Below are 23,279 nucleotides of genomic sequence, written 5' to 3'. Positions count from 1 at the left end.
CAAGCCTTACTGGGGGTCTGGGTCTTTTTTCTAGGCTCCGGAACACATTAATCCGTTCACAATGCATTCCTATGGGAAACCACTTTTCGACTTATGAACTTTTCGACTTACAAATGTGCATTCGGAACGGATTAATTTCGTAAGTAGAGGGACCACTGTATAAATATCTGTTGTCATCATAATAGAATCAAGCCTGCTGCTATCAGCATACCCCACCCCCCTCTGTCTTGAATTCTGTTTATTGGTCACAGTTGTGTGACCAATCATTTTATCATTTAAAATAATCTAGAGCTGCTGTATGTATGTGATAATTTTCCTTCCTACACTTTACATGTATTTTGAGGCAGTTTGAAATAGTCAGTAATATTGGTCTTGGTTAAAGATTATGTGTGAAAATGTATTTTTGGAACAAATGGAGGAATAATTGATTTTTCCCCCCAGATTGAAACTCTTGAAGATGAATCAAAAATAGTAACAAAGATGTATCAACTTATTGAGCTGTATGCAGTACCTACTCCTCCTGAAGACTTAGCTTTGTTTGCAACTCTGAAACCATCCATTATTGCTGTTCGCAATGCAATTGACAAATCTGTGGGAGATAGAGATGCCAATATTGCTAGATTCTGTCAACTTCTAGACCTAGATATTCATGAATTAAATGAAGAAGTAAAAGATGTGAAACGCCAAGCTGAGGTATAGAAATAATATGTGTTTCATGTCTGTATGCTATAAAATGTTCATTATGGGTTCCTATTATTATTGGACAAGGGAGGCCAGCAAGAATATGCTGCATCTCCTCAACCCTAATGCTTACAGTCAGGATACTATAAGCTGTTAAAGGTTCAAGCACGCCAGTTTTCCCCACCCTGGTATTTTGCTGTTGGGGAAAAAAAACATGTACCGTCTTCAACGGTTCATGGCTCTTAGAAACAACTGAGCATGCTCAGTCCTCATCAGGCTGTTGGGGGTGTGTGAGAGTTTAATTTATCTTCTGTGTTAAGTCACAAGTTTATAGACCTGAGTATTTAGGAAATTCCCTGAATACATAGAAACAAATACCTTATTTGGGGTTAGCCCTGTTTTGCATCTTATTTGATAAGCATGCTTAACCAATGGAGTTTTGTTTTTTAATAGGATCCGCAGATTTTGGATATTCATGCTGACCAAGACAGAGTGAGACAACTTCTAGCAGAGATGCAGACTGTTCTTGATGAGTTACAGAAACGTGCATTCCAATATAAGTCCTATCAGAAGAACTTTAAGGTAATTTGCTTAGAGTTCCATGTATGCTGCATTTGTGGTTTTCAGAATCAAGCATGTTTTGAGTTAATAGGGTTGCAGTCCTTTCTCTGCTGGGGTAGATGCAAGTGTGTGGCTGCTATGGAGCATGAGGAAGACAAATGCCCTTAGGTCGCTGCTGCTGCCCCAAGCACTTCTAGGGGCTGCCAGAGGCTCACCCTCCACTCTCCCCCACACCTCCCAGTGGCCGCCAGATGCTCATCTGTCCCCTGCTTTCCCTGTGCCTGTAGCCACTAGTGACAAGACAGGCCACACTGTCCTTCTGCCACTTCCGGTTGGCACTTCATTCACACACTGTTTGGGTTGGGTGCATTCTTTCTCTGTTTGGAGTGAGGCAGAGAAAGAATGCTCCCAATCCGAACTGCACATGAACGAAGCACTGACTGGAAGTTGCAGAAGGGCAGCACAGCCTGTCTTGCCACTAGTGGATACACCCCCTGTGAATGACATCATACATAGGAGGTGCGGCCAGCGTGTGCTTACGCGTCTGCCAAGACCAATACAGGGGAGTGGGGGCCCATAAGAGCCTGTCCCATGGCCGCCAGTGAGCTCCACAGCCATTGTGGCTTAGCTCCCTCCACATGCTCTGGAGGGAGGACTGAAGAGAGCTTTTAAGAGCCTGTGGAGGAGGACCCCCATTCAGTTCTTTAATCCTGCCTAATCTCCACAGAGCCACTCCTTTTCAGCTTTCTGCTGATTCTGATTCTTCTTTTTCACCCAAGCTATCTTCTACAGTTTGTTTTTTGCACATTTTGTTCAACACTTCTCTGCTGCATTCAGAGCTCTTCAGAGCTCCCAACGGCCAATGTGGCCTCTATTTCTGGTGCCTTGCAGCAGCAAACACAGTGCAGACACATCCATCCAGGCCCCTCTCAGCCACCAGCAAGAGGGATACTGTCACCTTCACCACTCCCAGCAGCAGCAATCAGAGCAGAAGAATTGCCACAACACCTTGTGAGCCATCCCCTCAGGCCCCTGTGGACTTCTCAGGTCACTCTCCTCAGCAACCTGCCCTAGCTATCCTTGTTGAGAAGCCCATCCCCCAGAGTTGGCAGACCTGATTCCAGTGAATAGTTGGCAGAGTTGGCAGTCCTGGTTCCAATGAATAGTTCATCTGGAGAGCCAAAAATTAGAATGGGACAGGCAATCTGTCGCGGGTGGCATGGGGCATGACTGCATCTGCAGACTCCCCAGTGAGTCCTCCGTTGGGAAGAAGAAATGGCTGTCTAAGACTAAGCATTCTGAACCTTCCAATCAAGCCCAGCCTTCCCCTTATTCTTCAAAATTATCAGGGGATGAGTCACCCAATCTGCATGATCTGGGGTGTGATCCATTGAATCCATTAGAATGGGTTCTGCACCTGTGCAGAAGCCTGTCGGTGTGGAGTACCAGAGCTTATCTTGGCGCTTGCGCCCTGCCCCATGTGACCACATGGCTACTTAAGGCAGGAGGAAGTGCCAGCACTTCAGTTCCTTTGTGATCGCCATAACGATCAGTCCCTTGGTCACTATGGCTCCTCATTCTGGTTCCTTGATATGAGTGAGTTCTATAAGAAAAAGAAATTGTTTTATTGGCTATCAGTATAGGTGACGACTGACGCCTCACTGATGGGATGGAGGGGGAGCATTGCAATGGCAGCGTGGCCCAGGGACAGTGGAGTCACTGGCAAAGACAATTCCACATACATTTCCTGGAACTCTTGGCAGTTTTCCAGGCCATGAAGGCTTTTCTACCGATGCTCAGAGGGAGAACTGTGCAGTTGCTATTGGACAACACAACGGCGGTTGCCTACCTAAACAGACAAGAGGGGATGGTGTCCAGGCCACTCTGTGCATTGAGCATACAAATTTGGCACTGGTGCATCAGAAACAGTAACATCCCTTGGGCCATTCATATAAAGGGGACAGAAAATATCCTAGTGGAAGATCTGAGTTGCTCATACACCAGGGAAGAGCAGCATGAGTGGGAATTGGACAACAACTACTTGCTTCCAATATTCAGCGCTTGGGGGTTCCCCAAAATAGACTTGTTCATGAAGGCACCCAATGCCAAGTGCACAAGATACTGCTCAAGAGCAGGTCACAACCCAGTCATTAGAGGACACATTCCAGATGGACTGGTCACAACACCTATTGTACATGTATCCTCCTCTGCCTCTAGTAGAGAGAGTGGTGACACATATTCTGACCTACCAAGTCAAATGCATCCTGATCACTCCATGGTGGCCTCTCGGCAACCATGGTTTCCACATCTACTCAAACTGTTGAGGCATACATACAGGAGACTTCCCCAACGCCAAGATCTTTTATCACGGGAAAATGGCCAGATACTGCACCCAGAGGTGCCCACTCTACAGCTAAGAGCATGGAAGATAGGCTTCTAAATAAAATCTTACTTAACTAGAGGAAGCCTTCCACTAGGAAAAACTATGCTAGTAAGTGGAAGAGGTTCACTTGCTATGCTGCCACAAACGGCTTTCACCTCTGAATACTACTGTCCTTTAGGACCTGCTGTACCTAACCATGCTAAAGACCTCCTTGTTTCCAATGTCCCACCCGAGCTGCAAGAGTTTTCTGAAGGGTCTTACCAATCTGTATCCTCCAGTAAGACAGCCCCTGGAACAGTGGAGTATATCCTTGGTCCTTTTGTCACTAACAGATACGCTCTGTTAGACACAAAAAGAGCATACTTACCTGTAGAGCACTATCAGCAGATCAGAAGCCTTGCTCAGCAGTTCATACTCAATCCGGAGAACATACAGAGCTTAATGGGCCTAATGGCATCTTGCAACTCAACAGTGCTTTACACACGTCTGTGCATGAAGCTGCTACAAAGACTGTTTCTAAGGAACTTCTGTCCGAGTCAGGACAGTCAGAAAATGCAACTGACAATTCAACGCTCACTGCTGGACTCCCTTCGTTGGTGGATGGCAGAAGAGAATCTTTTGGGGGGAGTCCCGTTTCAACCCTTAACGCCAACATGGTGGGTGACATCGGATGCCTCCCTAGTGGGATGGGGAGCGCATTGTGGAGATCACCGCGTTCAGGGCAAGTGGTCCAAGCCAGAAACTCTGCAACATATAAACTACCTAGAGCTACAAGCACTCTTTCTGGCTCTAAAAGCATTCAAACCCATGTTGAGAGACACAGTGACGCAGGTACAAGTGGACAATACAACAGCCATTGCCTGCCTCAACAAGCAGGGTGGCACGGTGTCTGCGTCTCTGTGCGCCCTAAGCATGCGAATTTGGGAATGGTGCATTGCCCATAGGATCTGTCCATACGCATAAGGGCCATACACATAAGGGGTGTAAACAACGTAGTGGGCGACAACCTCAGCTATACAGGACAGAACTACCAACGTCATGAGTGGGAGATCAACAGCATCTATCTCCAGAAGGTTTTCAACATGTGGGGTCATCCAACAGTGGACTTATTTACAATAGTCAGCTGCCAACAGAAAGTGTGCAATGTTCTGCTCACGGGTGCTGGAATAGGTAGGGGATCGCTCGGTGATGCATTCCAGCACAGGTGGACCAAGGGCTAGGAGTGTGCACGGACCGGTTCGGAGGCCATTCTACTGGCCTCCGAACCGGTCCAGACATGGGATGGTTTTGGTTTGGGAGGGTTTGGGTTGGGGGTTCCATTAAGGGCGGGGGGGTCTTTACTTACCCCTCCCGCCCTTTCCAGTTTTTGCGCCGTAAATACCATAAAAAATGCAGGCTGCAGGATCCCTCTCCGCCCGCTTCTATTCTCTACGATGGCTCCACGCTCAGGCGGGCGGCAGCTGCCGCCGCTGAAGCCCCCTCGAGAAGCCCCCTCGAAGCTCTTTCGGCCCCTTAAATCTCGCCCGGACCGAGTCCGACCGTCCTCGGGCGGGCGGCAGCGAGATGTCCTTCCGCCCGCCCGCTCCCTTCCCTGCCGTCTGCAAAGTGCAGGAAGCCTTCTGCGCGCAGCGCGCAGAAGGCTTCCTGCACTTTGCAGACGGCAGGGAAGGGAGCGGGCGGAAGGAAGGACATCTCGCTTCCGCCCGCCCGAGCGCGGTCGGACTCGGTCCGGGCGAGATTTAAGGGGCCAAAAGAGCTTCGAGGGGGCTTCTCGAGGGGGCTTCAGCGGCGGCAGCTGCCGCCCGCCCGAGCGTGGAGCCATCGTAGAGAATAGAAGCGGGCGGAGAGGGATCCTGCAGCCTGCATTTTTTATGGTATTTACGGTGCAAAAACTGGAAAGGGCGGGAGGGGTAAGTAAAGCCCCCCCGCCCTTGATGGAACCCCCCACCCCAGTGCCGAACCGCAGCTCCGCGGTTCCGTGCACACCCCTACCAAGGGCTTCCTATAACTTCACCCACCACAACCTAATCAGCCATGTCCTGGCACAAATTCTAAGAGATAATGCGACATGCATACTGGTGACACCATGGTGGCCAAGGCGACTGTGGTTTGCTCCACTGCTTCGTCTTGCGCAGGGAAGCTATTACAGATTTCTACCCACCCCGGATCTACTGGTTCTGGAAGGAGGAAGGGTGCCACATCCCGATGTTAGAACTCTACGGATGATGGCTTAGAAGGTCGGCTTCTGAGGAAAATTCTATTGAACAACAGGTGTCTGTCTATACGACACAATTATGGCAGCAAGTGGAGGCACTTTACTAACCATGCAAGGATGAACGATTTCCGGCCATTAAGGACTACGGTGAAACAGGTGCTCCTGTACATGACCTCCTTTAAGATGAAGGGCCTGGCGAACTTATCGTTAATGGTCCATCTGGCAGCCATTTCTTCAAGATACAAGGGCTGGGATGGAACATCAGTATTCTCACATCCGGAATGTAAACACTTCATGAAAGGGCTTAACAATCTCTATCCCATGATTAAACAACCAGTAGAACCTTGGAGTTTATCATTGGTGCTGTCAGCCCTGATGGAAGCTCCTTTTGAGCCACTATAGCATGCAACCTTGAAGCTGCTCATTCTTAAAGTTGCGTTCTTAATAGCAATCACTACAGCCAATCATGTTAGTGCGTTGACAGGTTTGAGGATGGACCTGCCATACACTCAGTTCTACTCTCACAAGGTTGTCATGTGGCTAGATCCTAAATTCCGTCCTAAAGTTATTTCAGACTTTAATTTAAACCAGGAGGTTATATTACCAACCTTCTTCCAGAAACCAGAAACGGCTTTAGAGAAGGCGTTGCATTCCTTGGATGTCCGCCGTGCTCTCCTATACTATCTGAAAAAGACAAAGCCAATAAGGAGAACAAGGAGACTGTTTGTAGCCTATAAGGGAGGAAGTAATGGCCTCCCAATATCACATCAAAGGCTGGCCCATTGGTTGGTGGAACTGGTTGTATGTTGCTACAAGCAACAAGGAATAGATCCTCCACACACCATTAGGGTGCAATTGACAAGGGCGTATGCTGCATCTGCTGCACATCTGTCCAGAATACTGATGGCTGCTATCTGCACTGTTGCAGTGTGGTCATCTGAATAGCCATTCATCAAACATTATGACATTAACTTGAAAAGGGCAAAACAATCTGAATTTGGGAGAAGCGTACTGAAGAGGGTGTTGTCATAGCTGAGGCTTCACTGGATCCACCATCAGAGGCTAAGCTGGCTAATCACCCAATATTATGAATGCAACGGATCACGATCCAGATAAACAGGTTGCTCACCTGTAACTATTGATCTGGAGGTGATCCATTGTATTCATGAGACCCTCCCAAGCCATCCCTGTGACAGTAAAGCCTTGAAGAACTAAAAGTGGGGAGACTTACCAAGAAATGCATCGGATCGTCTGTACTTGGTGGTCTGCAAGAAACTGAAGAAGTGATGCCCCCAATCGCCATTTTCAATGAATGTACGGAGCACATGCTGGGTGGAGCGGGCATCTCAAGGAGCTAGTTAGTTTGCCCGGGAGGTTCCTGCACAGGCGCAGAACCCAATATTATGAATAGAATGGATCATCTCCAGATCAGTAGTTATAGGTGAGCAACCTGTTTTTTTCTGCTGCATCACCTTGCTGTGTTGGACATTGATCTCTTTGCATCTCTGATAAACAGCAAGCTACCCAGATTCTTATCTCATTTTCCAACAGAGAGCGCAAAGGTAATGGATGCATTCTGGCCCATGGGACTTCTTTCTGCTTTTTCACCAGTACCCCTCCTGACCAGATTCCTCGGGAAGCTATGTGTACAGAAAGTGGAAGCCATTCTCATAGTGCCCTACTGGCCTCAGAGACTGTGGTTCTCAGACATACTTCAGCTAGCCATATCAGGCCCCTCTTCCTGCCAATTCAATGCAACTTATTCACACAGGGATCTTTCAGTCATTATGACCCTTCCTTGTTATGTTTTGTCTCATGGCACCTGGGTGCGACCTAATGTCAAAAAAGGGGTACTCACCTAAAGTCATCAGTATTCTCCTAGCATCACAGAAATCTTCTACAAATGGCATCTACCAATACACTTGGCAGTCCTTCCTAAGATGGGCAATTCACCACACAGGTCACCTCATCTGTGTGGATACAAGGATCTTCCTGCCTTCCTTGAGAATGGCCTGCACATGGCAGTCTTTCCTAAGGTGGGTGATTTGCAACTCATTTTACCCCATCTGTGTAGACTCAAGGAGCTTCTAGCCTTCCTCCAGAATGGCCTGAACAAGGGCCTGAAAGCAAACACACTCAAACGATAGGCTTCCTCCTTTAGCAGGCTTGTTTTCTTCCTCAAAACATCATAGTCTTCCAGCTCAACATTATTTAAAGCATCTTCTTTGGGGGGGGGGTGACCCTCTTGGCTCTGCCATCTGTATATCATTTCCCATTCTGGAAATTACACACATTCCTCTGAGTGTTACATGTGCCACCCTTTGAGCCACTGTGTTCTGCCTCTTTGCAAATTATCTCTTTTAAGTTGGCACTGCCACCCAAGTAGAGCCAGCCTTCTCGCCCACAGACTGAACTCTGCTATTTTCCCACAATGGGTGCTCTCCTACACCTGTGGAGATAATGGAACATTGATACTCACTGTGACGTTTTTTCTTGCTGGTGTAACGGTGGGCACCCAGGGTTACCCAGAGCGACTGGATCTATTGGGTTGCCAAGACATCCGCATTATATATTCTTCTTCTTTGTATCCGTTCAGTTGTGTCCGACTCTCGGTCACTCTGTGGATCAATGCACTCCATGCCATCCTATCTCCTACAGTTTCCTTTAATTCCACCATGGTCATTCTGGTGTTACTTTTAATAATATCCAGCCACCAAGTACAAGGCTGTCCCCGTCTCCTTCTTCCACTGATCATTCTCAGCATGATTGTTTTTTCAAGTGAATCAGCTCACATGACATGACCAAAATATGTCAGTCTTTGTTTAGTAATCTTGGCTTCTAGCGATATTGTTGGTTTAACTCGATCTAAAACTTCCTTATTTGTGATTCTCGCTGTCCATGGGATACGCAACAGTCGCCTCCAACACCACATCTGGAAAACATCCATCCTTCTCCTATCTGCCTTCTTTAAAGTCCAAGTTTTACAGCCATATGTAGCTATTGGAAATATTATTGCATTGACTAGTCTTCATTTGATTGGAAGACTAATATCTTTGCTCTTCCAAACTTTGCTCATGCTGATCATTGCAGTTCTTCCAAGTGCTATATGTCTTCTGGTCTTTTCACTTTTTTCACAAATTCAAATTCACTTTTTTCACAAATTCAAATTCACTTTTTTCACAAATTTCAAAAATTCACAAGTGATTTTTTTCACTTTTTAAATGTTTCTTTAATGCTTTGCTTCTTTTATTCATATGGCTGGTCAGCATAACTGAGTGGGGAACTTCCTCCACAGGCTCTTAAAAGCTCTCTTCATTAACATAGTCCTGCCTCTGAAGCATGTGGGAAGAGATAACCCACAGTGGATGCCCTCTGTTACACCAGCAAGAAGAAACCTTCATGATGAGTAACAATGTTCCAGACTCTGCATAGTCTAGAGTGATCTCTCTGGAGCCAAGGGCATTGCTCCAGAGAAAGTCGGTTTGGGCCATAACTGGGTAGTTCCTATCTGCTTTTCAGCACTGTAACTTCCACAGCATCCTATGTGAGACAAGCAGGGAAGAGTTATATAGCAATAGCAATAGCACTTACATTTATATACCGCTCTATAGCCGGAGCTCTCTAAGCGGTTTACAATGATTTAGCATATTGCCCCCAACATTCTGGGTACTCATTTTACCGACCTCGGAAGGATGGAAGGCCGAGTCAACCTTGAGCCCCTGGTCAGGATCGAACTTGTAACCTTCTGGTTACAGGGCGGCAGTTTTACCACTGCGCCACCAGGGGCTCTTATATTGTTCTGATTCAGTTGTATCTTTTAAGCAAGGGGAAATTCCTTTGCCTAGACACAAGAAATCTGAGGGTCTTAAAGAACCAGTCCTGGCCCCATTCCCTTTCTGTGCTGCTCACCCTCAAAGCTGATTCTGTGATATTCTTGGGCTCAAGCCTCTGCAGGCATACAAGTATGTTAATGCTTTAGTGCCCATTTCTCCACAGTACTCTATACTGGAGAAAATAGGATCAAGCTATTAGCGTGGACTGCCTCATTGCAGCCCAATATTAATCAAAAGTTGTGTTAACCTCTGTTGTCAGTTTTTCATTTTCCCTTCTAAAGAATGGAGGCACTTTTGGCAACCATTTGTAATCCTTCCTGACAGTGAATTGGATCCAAAGAACTGTGAGAGAAGGAACATCATAGAAGGAGATTTCCCTCTCTTCCTCACTGCAGCTCCCTGCGCCCTTTGAGAACTGCTCTTGACAATTGGGGGACACTCAGAAACAGAATATCATGTGGTACAGGGGTTGCAAAGGGAGAAGGGAATCTTTCAGATTTTGAACTCTAGGCAAGTAGATCAAAAGCTTCTAATTAAAGGTAATTGACTGACATCCTGACTAACAACATGTGTGCATTAGGGGGGCCTGCAGGGATGCACCAAGAGCCCTCATGCAGCTTTCCCTGTCCTGTGCTCACGCTGTTGCCTGAGAGGGCTAATACTTCTGGGCGTTGTTCACACTCCTGAAGTGCTCTGTAAGAGCAGAAATGCTCTTACAGAGTGCTGAGTGTGAACAAAGCTCAGAAGTATTGGCTTGGGTGCAGCAGTGTGTGTGCTAGAGGATTGGGGGAGTTGTGTGAGAGCTTGTGCTGCATCCCTGCGGATCCTTGAAGTGTGTGTTCTTTGTTAGGATGTCACCCATGGTTTCTGTTTTCTCTCTCCTGAGAACATTGTAGAAGTCAAAACAGCTTGCACAATTGTATAAAGCAGATAGAGCATATTAAGTGAAATTGTTTGGTTTCTGTGCAAGTTCCACACTTTTGCTGCATAAAATGTAGTACAGTATGAAATTATGTTGAACAGAAGTATCAGAACTGTAGGAATACAGTTCAGACAGAATTCAGATGGAATACAGAGTTTGGAAATGTTACCAATCTCTGCATTCCAGACATGTGAGATGTTTAATCCTAGTCACTAACAGGCCTTCTGGTAAACAAGGAACATGGCACAATGTACTGTTCTTGAACTCTGTATAGATGTGTTGTAGGGGAGAAGGCAGAAGTTTATAAGATTTTCTCTGAGGCAGATATGTTCCTGCTTTTCCGTAGGACTATGCTCACCCACCTGGTTGAGTTCTACAATATGCAACCAGTAATTTAGCAAGCTGCATTGAGGACAGTTATAGTGAACTTCGACTTTTTTGCATGCAAGTTTTTTAAAAAACACAAGGTCACAGAAATAACTGAAACCAAACATAAGAAACTGATCCACCCCTCATCCTTATGGTTAACTCTTGTACTATCTAGCAACTGGGATTTCTTAAAGAACATGGATACTAGGACATATTAGAAAATGAAATTATTCCAATTATTTCTTGAAAGGTGGACGTAACGAAATTTGATGCTCTAGAGGAGGTTTGTGCAGAGTTGAAACTGAAACAGATATTATGGGATTCTCTTTGTGAATGGGAAATACTTCAGGAAGATTGGATGGAGGTAAATTACTTGTATTGTTCTTCACATGATTGAGTATAAAGACCCTGTACTGTAATTATCAGTAGAAAGTTTTATTTTTATTATATTTTATTTGAAAAGGAAGCTTTTATTTGAAAAGGAATGGAATGGTTGTGAGAAAATAACTTGAAGCTCATAGTAAATGCCACCTTGAGAGGGAGTCTTATGTGAGTTGCAGTTCAGGTGGTATGTCATATCATCTCAACTTAAACACATCTACCACCTTTCTGAAGATAAATGTTGAAGATGCAGTATGGAACAAACATTTATCTTATTTTTTGTCTTAAGTATTGGGAACATCTGGAATGAAGTAGTTTTGGAGATCAAGGGTGTGGCTGGTTATGAATTACATATGAGCCAAAAATATTTTTGTTTGTCTATGTAAGAAATTATATACAGAGCGAGGATTCTTAATGTAATACCATCCTTCTGGCAGTTGCCATATTTGGTATAGCCTTAATATGTAAAGGAACAAATTTTCTGACAAAAACAGATTGATTTTATCAGATGTGGTAAGTAGTGCTCCTAAGTTAATGTACTATAAAAACACAAAAGAAAATAACTCACAAATTTGTAAATAGGTTTTATTTATTAATAATTGGAACAACAGTGTCCATGATCAAATTTATCCATACTCCGTATTTTATATGACTTAGAGATATTATCACAGTATGTATAAGATATTAGAATGGATTAGTTACATTTGTATTATATATTTGATATTATTTAATAATAAAAGATCTGAAGTTTAAAATGTAGAGAAGTTTATTTTTACAGGAAGATCGATATTAAGCATCTAAATCAAAGGAGGTTTTAAATAATTGTTATTGGCCAACGTTCAGACTAACCCCTGTGCTGACTCAACAGCAGTTTCTTTTGCACTAGAAGTATGTGATTTTGCATGAACTCCCTTTCCCTCTGCAGCTGCTGAGTGTCTAAAAAATATGTCCCTGGGAGCACCACAACTCTTGAGGACATATTTTCAGGAGGCACAGAGGACTGCAGAAGGAAGAAGGGGTTGCTGAAAATTACCTCCTTTCCCACGTGACAGAATGTCAGTCAGTATTCTGTGGCTATTTCAGCTGATATACCAACAGTGCAATTACACTGAATGCTCATCTAAAACCTTCTGTGCAGATGTGTCATTAAAAAAAAAATTGAATTACAGATATACAGTTTTATTCTTTTATGATTCCTAAATTCTGCAATTTCCCCCTATAACAGATTCATATAGTATGACAACTTGTTTTATATGTTTTGTGTGCTGTCTTATGCTTGATTTTCTATGACTTAGTATGTATAAGATGTTAGAATGGATTAGTTACATGTGTATATTTGATACTATTTGATACTATTTAATAATAAAAGATCTGAAGTTTTTTAAAAATGGTCTAGAAATGGGGATTCCCCCTTCCCACTTTCCCCAGTGAAACTTAGTTCTGAGTAAATGTGTAGGAGCAGGCTATAGGTTCTCTGACTGCATTGGAGCTACATGTTGTGTTCTACCTCATGTATTGAATATGAATTTTATTTTCCTATGTTTATTCATGAAGCATAATAGCTTACAAATAATTTATTCAGTTATCTTAACCGATTAAATGGGGTTTTGTGCTTGTTTTCCACAGTGTAAATTTGATAGCTTGGATCCAGAATTGTTGAATTCTCAAGTTTCTAAGTATGCTAAATTTGTGCATCAGTTGGAAAAAGGATTACCACCTAATAATGTTGTTCCAAGACTCAAGGAAAAAGTGGAGAGTATGAAAGAAAAGGTACCAGTTACTATCTGAAATTGACTTCCAGACAAGTTTCCAGATTTTAAAAATGAATTTTTGTCAAGAACCACTTTCAAATGAAAAATTCAAATAATATCCCACTAGTACTATATACAGTGCTTAGGTTTATATACAGTTTTATATGCAGCACTATATACAGTGCTTAGCTTTTAGGTTCATCTAAAACAGGGCTGCTCAACTTCGGCCCTCCTGCAGATGTTGGCCTACAATCCCCATAATCCCTGGCTATTGGCCACTGTGGGTGGGGATTATGGGAATTGTAGTTCATAAACAGCTGTGGGGCCTAAGTTGAGCAGGCCTGATCTAAAAGGATACTAAGCACTGTGCAGAAATACTATGTAAGACATAGTCTTTATGGTGCTCTGGGATCTTTCACAACCTGGCTTCTGGGCCTGCACAGTAGCCCTTGCGGAAGGATTTCATTGTGCGCTTGGTATCTTCAGCAGCAGAGTGCTTGTTGTTCAGTTCTTTCTAGACCACCATTGTGTGTGCCTCTTCAAGGATTCATTCCTTGTCTTAGCTCGGTTCCTGTTTAAAATTAGAAAAACAAACTTTGCTTACATTTTGGATTTAGATCATGGACTGTCTTCAACTATTGTTTTCCCTATCATTTTGGGCTTTGGCCTAATGGATGTTCAGAAAACTTTTTAAAAGTATTCTTCTTGCAGCGGAACTCTCCTGTCTTCAGACAAATACAACCAGTGTTTGCTGTGCTTAGGAGAGGATCATATCATCTGGACTTGTAGATCTGTCTCTCTTTTTCAAAACACACCAGAAAAAGTAGAGAATTACATCTCAGGGGCGCTTTATAAGGAAAAAGCCTTATGGCTCTCTGCACCATGGTCCCCATTATCGTCAACCTTGATCTCACCTGACCATCAGCACTCCAAGTTGACATCGATGTTGAGCTGTTCACCTGATAGAGCCGTCCATATCTTGAATGTTGACTCACAGCGCCCAAAGGAGGTTTTTAAGAAGCCCTGCAATGTCCGTAAGGAAGGACATTGTAAACACCATAAGAAACGGAAACATAATGAGGATGACTCTTCATCACGCTTGGCTTCCAAGCATCACAAAACCTCCTCGACATCGATATCATAGGCACCTCTCTCAATGTCAAACCAACAAATGACATCAACAACCACCCATCATTTGCTGTTGATGTCTGTGGGAGATAAGCATTGAACCTCTCAACCTCTGAGCCAGTATATGACTTCATGTCATCTAGTGGTGCTACTCAACCTAGAGCATTGTCTATGTTACCAGTTCTTGTCAACTCCTCAAAATCAGCATGGGATGTTGCCTTATCTTTGGTGTGCATGTCCAAGCACCTTGGAAATTTGTATAGGGTGCAGGAAGAGGATTGTCCGTATCTCTTTAAACAACCCCCTCCAAACTCCCTAATAGTAGACTGTGCCACAGGGAGTAAATCCGGAAGAAAGCACTCGGTCCAGTAGAGAAAGAGGGAAGGAAATTGGATTCTATGGGATACGGATTCTATTCAGCATCCTGCATCTCTATCAGGATTGCTAATTACATGGTCTGTATGGTGAAATACCATTACTCAAAATGGGAAAACCTTTAAAAAATATCTCAAAGACGCATCTGACACTCTTAGGTCTGTTGAAAGAGGTGCTTTCTAAGTCAGCAGATATAACTCGCCAGCATCTGACCACAACCAAGCATCTCACTGTAACAGAGTCATCTTCTCTAATGAGAGCCATTTCTTTCTGATGCCATACTTGGCTATGCTTCAGATGTCTTCAGATGGGCATGAGGGGGTAAATAGAGCACCTCTCTTTTGATGGAGATGGCTTATTCAGCTTCCAGATGGATGACACCATGGAGAGGATGAAAAAAACCTAAACACACGACTACAACCTTTACATCCTCCTCTATCCCTCAGTCCTACTCTCAAAGGTTTAGAAGGTTTGGGAGACAAAAGTTCTGGTACAACAAGTCAGACCACAAGGACTGCAGGAAGCCCTTCAAATACAACTCTAGATATCCTTATGGACAGAAACAAAAGCAGCACCAAAAATCTAAACATCAAGACCAGTCAAAACAGCACCTTTGACCCATCCTATTTTCAGTCACACACTCCTGGAATTCCTTCTTCTATCAAATCCGCTCCTTTCTCTCTGGTTTGGTGTCATGTTATGTCAGACACTTGGGTGTTACGTATCATCTCCACTAGATATGCAATTGAATTGACCAACGTCCTCATTTTTTTTAAAATGAGATACACCCACTCAACTCCTACCTTACAGGAAGAAGTGAAAGATCTTTTGGAGAAGGGAACGATAGAACAAGTTTCTCTCAAAGAGGAAAAGAAAGCTTTCTATTCTAGGTATTTCAAGTTCCAAAATGGGACGGAGGCCTCCGCCCAATTCTAGACTTGCATTGGTTCAACAAGTTCATTCACCCAAGGAGGTTTCACATGATAATTCTGCAAGGCATTCTTCCACTGTAGGCAGAGGAAGAATGGCTGGTAACCTTGGATCTGAAGGACTCATGTTTCCTTATAGGAATATGTCTAAGACACAGAAAGTTTCTACACTTCACCATGGGAGAACAAACCTGCCAATATTCTGTTCTCTCATTTGGCTTTTTAACTGCATCTCCAGTTTTTACAAAGTACATGAGCGCTAAAATCACCCATCTAAGAACTCAGGGGATCTCCATTTTTCCATACTTAGATGATTGGCTGATGACTTTGACAAGCAAAGACTCCTTGTGTCTCCACATTCAGTACATCTTGGCACTTCTCCAAGACCTGGGAATCCAGATCAGCTGGAAAAAATCCAATCTCCAACCACAGAAATGTATCCTCTACTTAGGAGGTGTATTGGATACACCTCTGAAAAGAGCCTTCCTCTCAGCAGAACGAAAACTATTAATTGTAAACTTGTTATGCATTCAGAACCAATCCAAAACAGAGGGCACAAACAATACAAGGCTCTGATGTTTGATGGTATCTTGTACAGCCACGTAAAAATATGGCAGACTGAGGATGAAGTATCTCCAAATGTGTGGACAGGCAGGACTTGTCGTTGATCATCCCTCAATCAGTGCTAAAGTCCCTTCACTGGTGGACTCAAAAGGAGAACCTTTCCAAAGGTGTTCCTTTCCATATTCTAACTCCTATTGTAACAGTAACTACTAATGCCTCTCTCAGGGGCTGGGGGCTGGGGCTTGCTGCCCAAACCTCCATGCCCAGGGTTTATGAAACGCCTATCAGTCGGCCCTACACACCAGCTTCCTGGAGCTTCTTGCAGTCTTCCTTGGACTGAAGTCCTTTTTACCAATGATTAAGAATTGTACGATTCAGATATTACTGGACAACACAACTGCAATTGCCTATATAGGTCACAAAGCAAAACAGTCTCCAGGTCCCTATGCAGCTTGGCAATCCAAGTTTAGGATTGGAGTATTCAACACAAGATATTCCCTCTAGCTCTCCACATAAAGGGCATGGACAACTCTCTCGCCAGTGCTCTGGAAATGAACCCCTTTAGCAACAGGAGTTGGAAATCAACCAGTCAGTTCTCTACGATTTATTCCAACAATAGGGGATCTCACTGATAGATCTTTTGCAACTGCAACCAACAGGAAGTGCAAACAGTGCGGCTCAAGGGCAGGACTGGGAACTACGACTACAACAAATATTTATATACCGCTCTTCAACCAAAGTTCTCAAAGCGGTTTACATAGAAAAATAAAGAATACATAAATAAGATGAGCCCCTGTCCCCAAAGGGCTCACAATCTAAAAAGAAACATAAGGAAGACACCAGCAACAGCCACTGGAGGGATACTGTGCTGGGATTGGATAAGGGCAGTTGCTCTCCCCCTGCTAAATATAAGAGAATCGCCACTTTAAAAGGCCTCTCTTTGCTCAGTTAGCAGGGGAATGCCTTCTAGGGGATGTCAGAGAAAAGGGTATCTGGGTGATGCCTTCCAGATGCCTTGGAAGGGGCTAACCTTTTACCTGTTTCCTCCTTTCCCACTGTTATCCAGAGTCTTGAGTAAAATACTACAAGAGAAAATGCAATGCATCATGCTCACACCGCGGCGGCCCAGGCAATCATGGTTTCCTCTTCTCTTCTGGCTGCCCAAAAGTTTTCAGTACCATCTCTCTCAATGCCAAAATCACTTGTCTCAAGCAAATGACCATCTCTTCCATCAGGACCTTCAAACCTTGAACCTAACAGTGTGGAAGTTGAATTACTAGATAATATTTTACTGAATGAAAGGAAAGCATCCATTAGGTGCAACTACTCCAAATGGAAAAGGTTTGCACATTATGCCAAGGACAAGAGTTTTGACTCCTTTAAAGCCTATATAAGACAGGTCCTGCTCTATCTCACAACTCTCAAACAGTTGGGTCTCTCTAATTCTTCTGTTAAGGCTCTCAAGGTGGTTCTGTCCACAAATCACTCAGGCTGGGATGCTAAGACTCTTTTCTCTCATCCAGACTCCAAAAGGTTCCTAAAAGGCATCAATAATTTGTTTTCCTCTGTTAGGAGATGTTACCAGCTGAGCTTATTCTGCCTGGCTCCCAGAAGCTTCCCAGTTTACAGCTGCATCTCCAGGCTTGGAGATTGAGCTTTTGCTATGCTCAGGAGCTGCACTGCAATATGAGTTCCCATTTTATATGATACATGGGGACAAGTAGCTTAGTTAGCAGTAGACTGGTCACCCCTAGATTTGAACACCAGCAATACAAATGGGAAAGGGGATTAGTTTCACACTTTTTCTATGAGGCGGCCCCAGCTAAGCAGACTCCAGAACTAACTATTGTGAGTTGTCCGGTGTCTGAGGTCGTTTTTGGACTTGGAAAGAACTGTAAAAATTCCCCTCATCATCTCGCAAGAGAGTTAACACCTATTCCTAATGAAGCAATTAGGCTATGAAGGGAAAGCAGATAAGGCAAGTGCAACAGCAGCCTCCATCACAATAGGGATGAATCAGTGACGTAACTTTGAAAAGGTGTCCATCGAAACTTTTGATAGAATTATGTGGAAAGCCAGTCCCAATACAAGATATTCTTTGATGCACCTGCATACTCTGATTTTCATTACAATCAGCCTTGAATACAATAGGCGATTCACACACCTTCCTGCCCAGGAAAGATGATCAGCAAGTCCACCCGAACAGCTTTAGACAGCAAAACATGACAACAGAAAGGTGCCCCTGAGACATGTTTGGGGATATAAGTATCCCTAACTCCATCACCCAGTGTGCTCCCTTGTGCTTTACACTGGGGACTCCACTGCTACATGTATTCCGCTCTCCATTGGGGCCACCTGAACTGAAATCACTACCTGCCTGGCCAATTTTCTGCTCTGACGCCGAGGCTCAACTTATTGTGCCTGGTTTTAGATTGGTCCCCCTGCCGATCTATCCAGCTGGCCTCACGCTGGAACCCCTCATGTGCACCTCCACTAACTTCCTCAACTCTCCTGATTTCCACTTTGCCTCCCCAGACAGACGCCAGCCTGCAGCTTCTCGAGTTGGATCTTCATGAGGACAGGTGATATAGCCCCTTGCCTGGCTCCTTAGGGTTAAATCTATCCCTTTCCCTTATTTCTGAATCCTTGCCCCTCTATCTTAAAGTATCTCTCTCTTGTCTGCCTGGGAATTTACACATAATTTGAAACTTTAAGCTAAAGGTGCCTTACAATAGTCTATTTGTAAACTTATTTGTATTGCTTTTATGTTAGGACCACCTAGTCTTTCTACTTTTATAATTTTGTTGATTAAAACCTCTCTCTCCAATTTTCCAAGCCAATTTTCTGGAGTTCAGGTGCTTGCACAAATTAAAACTGCTTGGAACTGTCTCACTCTTTAGAGCTAAATTCCCCACATTCGCCTGAACTGGGGGTGCCGACCAAACACCCTCAAGGCAGTTCCATCAACAGAAACTGATGGAGCTGTGGAGCCTTTCTCTGGTACCCTCTTTGCTAATGGAAGCACTGTTTGAACCTCTTGCTTCCTCAACATTGAAATTAAACAGCTTTCTTGGTAGCGATAACATCTGCAAGGAGGATAGGTTAGCTGACTGCCTTAAGGGTCGACTCCCCTTATTCAAGATTCTTCCCAGATAAGGTAGTAATGAGAACAGACCTCTCATTCACACCTAAAATAGTTTCTGATTTTCATATCAACCAGGACATTGTTCTTCCTGCATTTTTCATGAGCCCACCTTCCTCATTAGAAAGATCTGTCCATTTCATGGATGTCTAAAGAATGTTCCTTTTTATATATGAGCAGAACTAAGGACTTTAGAAATTCTAAAAGCCTCTTTGTTGCTTTCAGGGATCATAATAAAGGCAACCCAATTTATAGACAAAGATTTTCCCACTGGCTGGTAGAATTCATATTCTTTTGTTACAAACTTCAAGGTGTTAAGCCACCTAAATTCTACATTCCACTAGGTGAGGAAAGCTCATAAAAGCTCATTCCGCTGGAGCTAGAGCTACTTCTGCAACACATATTTCCGGGATTATCTTTATGGACAACTTGGTCTTCAAACCTACTGTTCATAAAACATTATGCTTTTGATATCTGAACAGCTCCTGAGGCTAATTTTGGGTTAGTAGTTCTTTAAAAGGTGCTTTAGTAACATCCTTGTACCCTGCTATGTTCCTGGTGAGCTTGTTAATCTCCCACGTTGTGAAGGATCCCAGGTCACTATAAAGATAAACAGGTTGCTTACTGGTAATGGTGATCTTTACATGATCTGGGATCATTCACAACACCTGCCCAACCTCACCACTTCTTGGATGTTGCGCAGGGACTGAACCCAGGTTGTGAATGATCGTAGTCAAAAAGTACAGAAATATAAAATGAGAAAATGGCTTGGAAACAAGAATACCTGTTGCAGTGTTTAGACACCAAAAGCATAGTTGCTAATCTGCTACTGCTTTAGGTGAGTCATTCATTGCAATGTATGCCCAAGTACTTAAAAGAATGACTTTGCTCTATCTCCTGGCTGTCTATAAGCAATTTATGATCTTTTCTTTTCTTTTATCAAAAACAACCACTTCTCTGATCTGGAGGCTGTATCCTGCCATCATGGATACAATGTTTGCCTCTTCAGACAAACACCATCCTGAGCAGTGCACTGGTGGGGCTGAGGCAGGGGTTCTTGCCCCATTTTAAATGCTGTTTGCAAGTGCAGTCATCCCTTGCCAACCACGAGGGTTCTGTTTCTGAAAAAAACCAGGACTGGCAAATTCGTGGTTGGCGAGGCATTAAAAGCAATGGAAAATGGGGTTGGGGGAATTGTGATTGTGAAAATATCTAAGAATAAAGAAAAAATACTAGAAAATCAGCAAAAATCCCTTACATTGCCAATAGGCAGCAAGGGGAGTGAGCAGCTTGAACCTCTGAAATTTTGTTGACCCCCCCCAATAGCTAATAGGCACTTTTAAATGATGAAGGGTCAGCAAGAGGAATGAGCGGATTGAACCTTTGAACCCACAAAAATCGTGACCCCCCCCCTCATTAAAAAATCTCACCAACCGCAGCCACACGGGTTGCGATTGGCGAGACCGGTCCCAATTTCCCAGTTGTGGATACCAAAACTGTGATTGGGACAACTATGATTGTCAAGGGAAAACTGTACAGCATCTTTCTTAAAGTGTCTGAATAGGACTCTAAATATAATAATGTCACAGAATGCTCAGAACTTGATCTTGTATGATGTGCCTTCCAAGCTAATATGTATAAACTTGAAATAAAACTTTGATACGGCGTTTTAGGAATGGTACCAATGCCCCTTAAGATTCATATATAAAAATTATAAATTTAATTCATTTGGTTGGTGGGTATGTGGTTCTGCATCAGTAGATTTTATTAATATTTGGTGTTTATGTCCTAAAATACAAGTATTTTGACAAGCAATAATTTGCCATTTGGAGTGGAGTATTTTGTTATCAAAAAGAAGGAATATTGGTAACAGATTCTAAGGCTTTGGGAGATTTGAAATTGGTGTGGTGACTATAGAACTGAAAGGAATAAAATGCTACAACTTCTGCTTATCCTCCGTGCTGCAGTCCATTTCATCAATATGAGGCCTATCCAGAGGGTTAGGGATCCTTCAAAACCATTCCCCTTAGTGGGGCCTCTTTTGTGTTTTTCCTGTCCTTCTGTTTTTCCTTTTCTCCATATTAGGAGCTCTACAGAATCATTGCTATATAGGATTGTGCATCAGAAGCCTACTTGTGGAGCATAATGTCCTCAGCATTGCACCTGCATAGCACAGCCAGTTTGTTGACCAGCTGCTCAGTTTTAAGTGGGGTGGGGGATAAAGCCATTCTCGAATTGTATGTGTCTTTCTCTTCCAGCTTCCTGTTATCACAGACTTGAGGAACCCTTTTTTGAAACCCAGACACTGGGTAATTCTGGAACAAATAGTTGGTGCACAATTAGTAGACACGGAAAATCCATTAACCTTGGAAAGACTTAGTCAGATCAATGCTTTTGAATACAGTCAGGAGATTCAGGATGTTTCTGGGCAAGCTTCGGGAGAAGCATCCTTGGAGACAATTCTCAAAAAGGTACTTTTAAAATATTTTGCGTATTTTAAAAATACTCTTACAGTAATCTAATGAAGAGTCAAGGAACTTTCTGTATTTACCCTACTGAGACTGCAGTTCTAAGCACTGGGGTGTACTAGGATGTAGTCCTGATAAAAATGCATAGAAGAGGGTTATAAAGCTGAAATTCTAAGAACGCTTCCTAGGAAGTAAATCCCACTAAATTCCGTGAGACTTAGTTCCCAAGCAACTGTTTTGAGTATCATGCTGCTAGAGTAAAGAGAGTGCTTATGTTTGGTGAATATGGCAGGGAAGGGCAAGGGTGGTGTGACTTCCCAGTGAAGATGCTTAATCCTTAAATATACCTTTCAGAACAAATAATAAATACTAGAGTGGTAGAATATAATCTGAAAGTCCCATGTTAAGGGAAAACACTGATAAGATTATCAACATATCACTCAGTTTTTCAAATTTATCTCCAACATATTGCAGGCTAATTTAAAAGAACTGTTTTTGTCACCAGGTGGAAGATTCCTGGAAATCAACAGAATTCATTGTTCTTCCTCATCGCGATTCAAAAGATGTTTTTATCCTTGGTGGCACAGACGACATTCAGGTTAGAAATGCTTCTGCCTTTAAAAGTTTGCAAATCAGGTTCATATGAAAATTGGGAACTCTCTCTTAAAGAGCTCTCTCTCATTCAGTGGTCATTGTTCATCCAACAATTACAATGATTTTTTAAAAATCTATACATTCATGTTCTGATTCGTCTTTTCTATATAATGCATTAAATTGTGGCAAAATAGGATACATTTGTTGTGAAATAAAAACTATTTTTTAGTTTTTGCCATATTCATTTTCTCAGTTCTCTCAACTGCTATTGCTGTAAACTGTGCACTCACTTTATCCCAAATTAAATAGTTCCAAGGACCAAACTAGATGTGATTGGGCAGCCAGGTATTTTATTCATGTATCCTTCTTTTCATTCACATATAAACAAGGGTGGGTGAGGTCTGTTTTATACTTGAAGCATAAAATTCATTAAATATGGAGTTGAGGAGTGAAACTAGCCTCCTCCCCACACATTACCTTGCTGTACTTTGTTGATTCAAACTACTTTATTCTCAGCCCAACCTTTTTACTCCCTTATGGGCAAGCCCAGTTCAGCTCAGGATCAGAGCTGGGCTTGGAGAAAAGTGCATCAAAAAGAGAAGGAGGGTTTGCAGCCCTGTCCTGCATGGTCCAGTCAGGGCTTGGCTTGGCTTTAAACTAGGCTGGATCTAGAGGAAATCTAACGCTGGAGCAGACCATTGAGGGTCAAAGCGGCAAGCGGCAGCAGATTTTGTTATGAGAGGCTGGGATGAAGCACCAGATTGGGTAGAGGAGGGTCCGAATGGCTGAAGGCAGAAGATTTAGTCAGGGCTTGACTGGGCCCTATTCAACCCTGGCACAGCATCCCTCCAATGGTTGTTGCTGGTGTCTCCCATATGGTGTCTCCCATATGTTTCATCTTAGGCCAGGGGTAGGCAATACTGGCTCTCCAGCTGTTGCTGAACGACAACTCCCATCATCCCCTGCCACAATTAATTGCTAAA

At 43.4% G+C, this 23,279-nt stretch overlaps 1 protein-coding gene across 8 annotated transcripts in view; it reads left to right on the top strand.

Annotated features, from left to right (window-relative positions):
- The window catches only part of DNAH6 (dynein axonemal heavy chain 6), a 353,767-nt gene that overhangs the window by 78,433 nt on the left and 252,055 nt on the right, over nt 1-23,279 (top strand). For all 8 annotated transcript variants that reach the window (XR_008315406.1, XR_008315407.1, XM_053291993.1 and 5 more), the window contains 6 exons: nt 442-693; nt 1,135-1,263; nt 11,215-11,328; nt 12,972-13,115; nt 21,493-21,705; nt 22,208-22,300. Coding sequence is in view for 6 of the 8 variants with exons in the window: in XM_053291993.1 (XP_053147968.1) it covers nt 442-693; nt 1,135-1,263; nt 11,215-11,328; nt 12,972-13,115; nt 21,493-21,705; nt 22,208-22,300 (945 nt within the window). In the remaining 2 variants the exon portion in view is untranslated. The remainder of the gene's footprint in view (nt 1-441; nt 694-1,134; nt 1,264-11,214; nt 11,329-12,971; nt 13,116-21,492; nt 21,706-22,207; nt 22,301-23,279) is intronic.

The sequence above is a fragment of the Hemicordylus capensis genome, chromosome 2 (genome assembly GCF_027244095.1).
Source record: "Hemicordylus capensis ecotype Gifberg chromosome 2, rHemCap1.1.pri, whole genome shotgun sequence".
In the NCBI taxonomy this organism is placed as follows: Eukaryota; Metazoa; Chordata; class Lepidosauria; order Squamata; family Cordylidae; genus Hemicordylus; species Hemicordylus capensis.
The sequence above is the reverse complement of the archived record's forward strand: the minus strand, read 5'-3'. Positions and strand labels throughout refer to the sequence as shown.